The following is an 8,000-nucleotide window of genomic DNA, read 5'->3' as shown; positions in this document are numbered from 1 at the left end:
CTACTAACGTTCGGCTCCTCTCGTCATCGTCGTCCTCTTCCTTTACCTCCAAATCCATCTCCATGTCATCTTCCTCGTTCCTCCCCCCAAGCCTTTCCATTTCAATGAAATTTTTCCTGGAGAAATGTCGAGCAATACCGAGCAAATACCGAGTAGTACCTATCAATACCGAGCAAATACCGAGTAGTACCTAGCAATACCGCACATATATGTTTCGGGTTGGGTCGTCGGGCCGCGCGATAAAGAGTAAGAACACGTGGCGATATGTTATAGGTTACCTGATGTATCTCTATTTCAGGTAACCTGAGGCAATAAAAATTCCAAGGGATCTCTCTCTCTCTCTCTCTCTCTCTCTCTCTCTTGGCTCCTCTTTGTCGAAGGTAGGATGGACACGACAAGGGGGAAGGGAGTTTCGGTTGAATGGGAGGAAGAAGGCGTCGGGAGTGGGAGAGGAGCTTGGACAGAGCAGTAGCGAACGGGGGAAGAAATGGCTTCATTTGGTCGGTATTTAAAGACCCGAATGGGAGCGGGATCGAGGACTCGTCGCAGGATTCGCGCAGGATTTGTGCGAGGAGACGTGAATCGGCTCTGCCAGTGCCGAATAGCTGACATTTCTGCGGGTTTTGAGCGGGATTTCTGGATCCAACAGAGCAGAGGTATGATTTGGTATTATACATTGGTCAACAACCTTTTAGTGGTAATGCTTGTTTAACTATTATTTTGATTATGCACAAAAAATTATTTTCTTTTTATTAATCAATGTGCATCATAAAGCTTTAATCCAAATGATCTAGACCCCAATCCGAAGGTCTAGACCCCAATCCGAAGGTTTATTTCAGTTTTACTTGATTGATAGGGGTATTTATAGCTTGTGCTGGGAATTAAAATGTTAGAGCTAATTAGGCTACAATGAATTGCCGATGCATTAAATTTTGATATTAAATTATTTTCTGACGAATGTGTGGCAGTACACACACATCTATTTGTGATCCTATCCCCCAAAATGGTTCCATGAACCGTTTTAAGGTGTTCAGTGAATATTGTGTTAGATTTCTCAAAATATGCAGCAGTACTAGATTGCCATTTGATAATCATTGTTTATTTCTCTCTTTCAAGACCTGTTAATGACCTTTTAATGAACTATATAACATTTCTCATTGGCTGATTTTAGGTGAAGTGCTTTCATAACCTCGGGATCAGTCATGCATAATTTTTAATAGCTAAGGTGCTCACACTTGATTTGCAACAGTTTTAGTGGGATCAGGATTTCTGGCACATTCTACTCTTGGATGTTACAAAGCCTAAGTTTTGAGATAAATTTGTATCAAAAGAAGCCTTTTGTGTTATCTTGAGATTGAGATTTGATAAATGTTGCTGTTTATGGTTCCGTTTAAGTTATGTACTCTGCTAACCTTCATCTAATAGTTCTTTTTCTTTTTGGCTGTTCATACTTTGTGGGTAAATCTTATTGTATTTGAACATCGTGTATGTGATTTTTTTTCTTAAATTTATTAAAGAATATAGGTTGATCGTCATGTATGTGATGATATTTATTTCTTATGCCATTTCTATTTTTCAGCATCATTCATAAGGCCACCAGTGTAATGGAAGTTTTGATGGAAACTTTGAATGCCTTGACTCCTAGATGCCCTGAGGTACATGTATTAATGAATTTAGCATCTTATGAAATGCATTGTTGTTGTTGTATGGAATGCATAAAAAAGATATAATAGCATTTGATAAAATATTTAATTGTGTGTAAATGCATGACATTGGGTTTTCTTTAGTCGAACAAACAAACCTCCATATGTTATTCTACTGTTTGACTAGTCGCTTAACATCCTGAGTGCTTATGCATTATTGATAGCATCCAATCCTAGATAAGTTTTTGAAGTTTTTCTGATAACAATTTTTTTTAGATATAAATTGCAGAGCTCAAAAATATTTTCTTTTATAAATGGAGAATGTGTCAGATGTGGAGGACTTATTTTTATTGATGCATTTTTTTGATAAGCTGTGAATGCCAGCTTGTTGATCAAACTACAGAAGATATCATTTGATACTATTTTGAATATAACTAACAATCGCTTGCAACAAAACAATATTATAATATTCATTTTTTTTTAATAAATATTGATTATATGAATGGGGCTAGAGCAATGCGTAATTCTGGGAATTAAAGGTAACGTGTTCTTGTGCCAGACACAATGTTTCTTTAATGTATGTTTACAGCCGATTTGCTTGACCTTGCATTATGATGCTTATGCATTGATACATATTTTTTAACTGATTATGTAAAAAGAAAGAAAAAAGGAACTAGCAAATTAAACAACTTTCAGAATGTTAGTCAAACACTATTATAGATTGCAATACACGAATCAACTAAAACATGTTACATATATCAATGAGAACAGATAGCATTTTAGCAGATAAAAACATTGTAAAACCATAAATTCATGTTCATGATTACCAAAATCTTCGAAGAAAGAGAAATATATGGCAAAGAGGTAGGAGTCTTCAATAACCATGGTTGGTACTTTAATGTCGGGCAATAGAGAAAGATGTGAGCAACAACTCTGCAATAGCCAATAGCCTGGGGCTTCATTTGGGACATTTTTTTTTATTGCTTTCTAAAGTAGCTCTCTGTCACGACTCGGCCCGGCTAGCCCGGATTAACGGGGCGGGAACAGAAAGGCGTACAGTAACACATAAAGTTTCATTCATAATCAAATATATACAAATGTTCATCCAAACTTCAATTATAAAAAGAGTCACTAAATATCAAACTTGAAAGTTGCAACAACATTAGAAATAACAATTTAAAACATAACAATACCTTAGAAAGTCCCCAATACATAAACTTTAACATAGACTAACACTAGAAGCATAAACAACCATAAAAACCTATCATACTGGGATCCTCTACGACGGTAGGTAATCGATCTTTCAGCCATCACTCTCTTGCAGTCTCTTCTAAAAAACATTCCCACAAGCAAAGGTGAGCTAACGCCCAGCAGGTAACAAATATTTAACATAAATTCATGAACAATAAAAAAATAGCATTAAAGCATGAAATCTTTAATTCATAAAAATTATAGAAATTAAAAGAAATCATACATGACATTTGATATGCATATACAATATAACCATTTTATTTTATTTTTCTTAAACTTTTTTTCATTCTTCATAAACTTTTCCTTTAGTCATAACCTTTCTTTTATTTTTAAATGCATAGAATGCTTAATTATATAATTATACACCAATCTCGGAAGTACCATTATTTTGTACTGATCAGGTACATAGTCAATTTTTGGCCAACCTTTTCCTTTACTCCGAAGAATTGTTTACCAATTTGCCCCGAAGAGCCCTCTACCATTTTTGCCCCGAAAGAGCCCTTTACCAGTTGGTACATCCTGATCATCATGCACATTCAATCATAATATTTATCATAGGGATAAATTCATTTAGAAATTCATATATGTTTCAAATGTTCTCTTGTTTACCTAAATTTCAATTATAGGACATGCCATAAAAATATGAAATTACACCGACAATCATATGCCTTATATTTTGTTTTACAAGTTTAACTTTCCTTTAACAATAAACATAATAACATGAACATAAATATAATATGTGAACATAAAGTAAATAGGAAAATTCATAAACATGAACATATGAAATTCATTCATATCCATAACATTTAAAAGTGTAGGAACATGAATTTAATTTAAATACAAGTACCTACCTTACAAGCATAGTAAACCTCAACGACGTCGTTTATGCTCGAGGCGTCCTCTTATAATCGACACCTTAGTATAGAAGTAAATACAAACATATTAAGCATTAATCATAATATATTTTCAATAATCACATTAATTAAATTATATTTTCGGATTTATTAAAAATCCCAATTTTAGGAAACCTAATATTCACTAATTTCATCTAATAACCATGCCGAACTTTCTCCTAAATCTAATTAATAATTAGGTTATGAAATTTTCGGATTATTTTCATTAAAAAATTATAAAAATAAAATTTTTGTTAAAAATTTTAATTTCCACCATTACAACTTTCCTAATGTCATTTGAAACAAAAATCGTGAAGGGTTTTCTTAAAAATTCACAAGTTATGAAAAATCCTAATTTTCCAAATTCAATATTTTTAGGGAAAATGCGGTCAAAATCCATTCCTTATCATTTTCTAAACAAAATATTCAGATTTAAAGAAACCCTATAAATTTATCGTCCAAAAATTTAGAGAAAAGATAAGAATTTCTTATTTCTAATAATACCTTATTCTTCCTTTAGCCTTTCTCTACATTTTCCCCTAAGTCCGGCCGCCGGAAACCGCCGCCGGAGCCGTGCCCGAAGCCTCCCGTCCTCCCTCTCCCTCCGTCTCATTTGTTCAGGTGAAGGAATGGATTGCACGAATGAAAGGGGACCAAACCTAATTGGTCCCTTTAAAGCTCTAAATGGTTTAGGGATTGCCAAAAGACCGATTTGCCCTCACTTAAAACTATTTCTCTTAAGATCAAGAGGGGTTATTAAGTCATTTAAAAAATATGAAAACTTATTTGATTTTTAATTTCAGATCTATACGAAATTCCATATAGGTCTTTTATACTAATTTGCTTGAAATTTTATGTACAATTTTATAAAATTATTTTTGTCGAAATCCGATGACTTTGAAAATTCACTTAAATCTCGTCGTGATGCATCGAGATGCGTGCAACGCTTACGATCGATGATTTCGTATTTTACACTCTTTGGCAGAAAAATTTTTAGTTCAAAATTTTTTTTTGTATTAAAAAGCTGCTTTAGAAAGTACGAAGAAAACTATCCCAAACTAAACCTAAATGTTCCATTGCTGCTTTTGCTCAAATTCATGTATTTACTATAACATTGATCATATAAAGGACAAACCTCTGGATTATGTAGTCTAATTTGTCAACTACAAGGTTCTGGTTATTGACTTGCAATGACTGGAAAAGTTAGTTAGAAAGTAAAAGGAAGATTTGTTTATAAGGAGATGGAGTGAATAAAAAAAACAGGATATTAAAAGGAAACCGAAGAAGCTGTTGACAAACAAAAAGTTAAAAAAAAAAAATCAGAACAAAATGAAGAGCATGAATGATGGAAGAATTCCCTCCTCCTTTTATCACTTTGTTAAAGGAGTCAGATGATTGTAGATTGTAATATTTCATTAACCAAGTTTAGTTCATGGAAGAATTCCCTCCTCCTTTAGTTCATTAATAAAGCTGTTTTGCTTTGGGTTCAAAAAAAAAAGAATGTGGGAAGAATGAGATGAGTGTTAGAATGATGGATTAACCAAGTTTAAGAAATTCCTTAAGGGCCAAAGAATTAGTTGATGTGGAAAGAAGAAATTAAAAGGAAAAATAGTGAACAACAAACAACAACAACAACATCAAGCCTTTATCCCACTACGTGGGGTCGACTACATGGATTCTTTTTCTCCATTGTGTCCTACTAAAGGTCAAATTTCACGTTTAAATCAAATAAAGAAAGGTCATTCCTAATATTTTCTAACCAAGTCTTTTTAGGTCTACCTCTGCCTTTCTTAACATAAGTCAAATCAAATACCTCTACTCTCCTAACCAGGTAATTGTAAGGCCGCCGTTTTATGTGACCAAACCATTTAAGGCGACTCTCTCTAATCTTATCTTCTACTGGTGCTACTCCAACCTTTTCACGTATATGCTCATTTCGAATCCTATCTCTAAGGGTAAAGCCACTCATCCATCTGAGCATCCTCATCTCTGCCACACTTAATTTAGTATTATGCTTCTCTTTTAATGGCCAACCAGCCGAACACTTAGAAACCTAGGCACCTACAGTGAACGTGGAGGGCGACTGCAGCGAACGCAAGACAGCGGGCGAGAGGGAAGGCTTCGTCGCAGACTCGAGAGTTGATTCGTGCGCAAGACGGAGGGAAGGAAGAGTTCGTTCCGACGTTCGTGATTCGCGACTGCCTCCGGCATCGGGAGATCTAGGTCAGTTTTTATTTTTGAACGCATTGATTGATTGTTGTGTTTGTTTTTTTTTTAACACATTGCTGAATATGAGAAGTGTTTTTGATCTTCTTTGCTTAGGGAAGATGATTGAATGTGTTCTTTTGGAAGTATTTTTTTTTATATTTGAGATAGGTTACAAGATGTACTTTTGGTGAAGTAAAATCTCCCTTTTTTATATATTTGTCTATTAATAAGAAAATTTTGTCCCCCTTAAAATGAAAGTCTGGTTCCGCCCCTGCTCTTATTAATGACTTGATCGCCCAAAGGAAAAATAGTGAAGGATAGAAGAAAAAGATGAGCGGAAGAAAAAAATGAAAATCCTTGCTAAGTGACAAAATGAAGAAATGTGAGTGGAATGGGAAAAATGTTAGAATGATGATTTAACTAAGAAAGAAATTTCTTAAGGTTGAAAGAATTAGTAGATGTGAAAAGTGAAAACTAAATGAAAAATTGTGGCGAAGAGAACAAAATGATGCTTTGAAGAAAAATACGAAAATCCTTGCAAAATGAAGAAATGAAGGAAATGTCATTAATAGAAGGTGGAAGTTGAGAAAGGAGTAGTCTTATCTTAAGGAATCATTGTGAATGTGATACACCAACAAGGAGAGCTACCAGCAGCAGTAGGAGCGACAACAAGAGGGGCAACAACAGGAGAGGGCGCAGTGGGAGAAGGCCTAGACCAACCCATCTGGCCACTTCAATAGGAGCCGAACCAACAAGGCTGAGCGGAAGCAGGAGGGGAGCCAGAGGAAATTCGGCTAGCTTTGTGGGGCTTAGAAGAGCTGTTATGCGAAGAGGAGTAATCAAGGGAGAGGTGTTTTAGAACTTTTTTATCAGTAAGGTTCCAAATATGTTTATTGTGTGCTAGGAAGGATTTAACGAGGGAGAATTTTTATTAGGAAAATTCTATTTAATTAGAAAGGTTTCCTAAATTATATTTATGTTGATTAGGAAGGTTCTATTTATTCAGAAATGTTTCCTAAATTATATTTAATTGTTTAGGAAGGTTTCCTAAATCATGTTTATTTGTTTGAGAAGGTTTCCTAAATTATATTTAAATTGTTTAGGAAAGTTCTATTTAGGTTATTGTATTGTAGGGCTATTTAAATGAGAGTAGTCTATGGTTTTAGTGAGTGTTTGCTATCCACTGTTTTTGTGAGAGATTTTAGCAGCGTCTAGAATTTGGGAGAGAAGGTCCTCTCGAAAGAGGACCATTGTATCTTGCTCGTTTGCATCTCTTTTCTTATCAATACAATCTGTTGGTTTTGCTGATTTTTTCCATTTGTTTGTTGAAATTTACGTATTACCTGTTGTAATCTTTCTTTTCTTCTCATGTAAGAACAGAACTTATTTAGATGCTGTCATGTTGAGTTTTCGTTGTAGTGGGTAGGGCTTTATCATATGTGGAAAAATAGAAAAGGAATAAAATTTTCCATGAGATTTTATTCCATATTGTGTGATAAAAAGAAGAGTTGATAAACATTAATTTGTGTTTTTTGTTTGGTTATTTATATTTGCTTAACTTTGATATCTCGCGGTGATTGTTGTTTAGTAAAGTGTAAAGAATTTTTTTATCATATTCGGGGTTGAAAACCTTTTTAATTGTTCATGAGGCTTCCTTTGTGATCACTCTGCAATTACTTTGATTTATGTCTCTTTCTCTCTAATTGTATCTGTGTTTTTTAGTGCAACTAATGATTTGCATCAAGACATTTTTTTTAAGATGATTTTACTTATTCAAGTGGCCTTCTTAACTATGACGCCATTTTGTTTAAACCTGATTTTAAGTAGCTTTAAGATTTACAGGGGGCAGCTGGTGAGTTCATTCTGGATCTTGTTGAACAGTGTTCTTTTCAGAAGCAGCGAGTCATGCATCTTGTGATGACCTGCCAGTAAGAAGCTTCGGTTTTTTTTCTTGTAATTACATCCTTTTCAGAATTTGTCTAGTGCTACATGATGTGGTCATTAG

General features: G+C 34.3%; 1 protein-coding gene across 1 annotated transcript in view; it reads left to right on the top strand.

Moving 5' to 3' along the window:
- The first annotated feature begins 1,500 nt into the window (after positions 1 to 1,500).
- Positions 1,501 to 8,000, top strand: part of LOC114579122 (TOM1-like protein 5) — a 7,606-nt gene continuing 1,106 nt past the window's right edge. Inside the window, exons 1-2 of the mRNA XM_028692836.1 lie at positions 1,501 to 1,655; positions 7,838 to 7,923. Of these exons, the coding sequence (XP_028548669.1) occupies positions 1,560 to 1,655; positions 7,838 to 7,923 (182 nt within the window). The 5' untranslated portion in view covers positions 1,501 to 1,559. The remainder of the gene's footprint in view (positions 1,656 to 7,837; positions 7,924 to 8,000) is intronic.

This window comes from Dendrobium catenatum, unplaced genomic scaffold (genome assembly GCF_001605985.2).
Source record: "Dendrobium catenatum unplaced genomic scaffold, ASM160598v2 fragScaff_scaffold_14, whole genome shotgun sequence".
Taxonomy (NCBI): domain Eukaryota; kingdom Viridiplantae; phylum Streptophyta; class Magnoliopsida; order Asparagales; family Orchidaceae; genus Dendrobium; species Dendrobium catenatum.
Note: the sequence above shows the minus strand (reverse complement) of the source record. Positions and strands in the feature narration are given on the sequence as shown.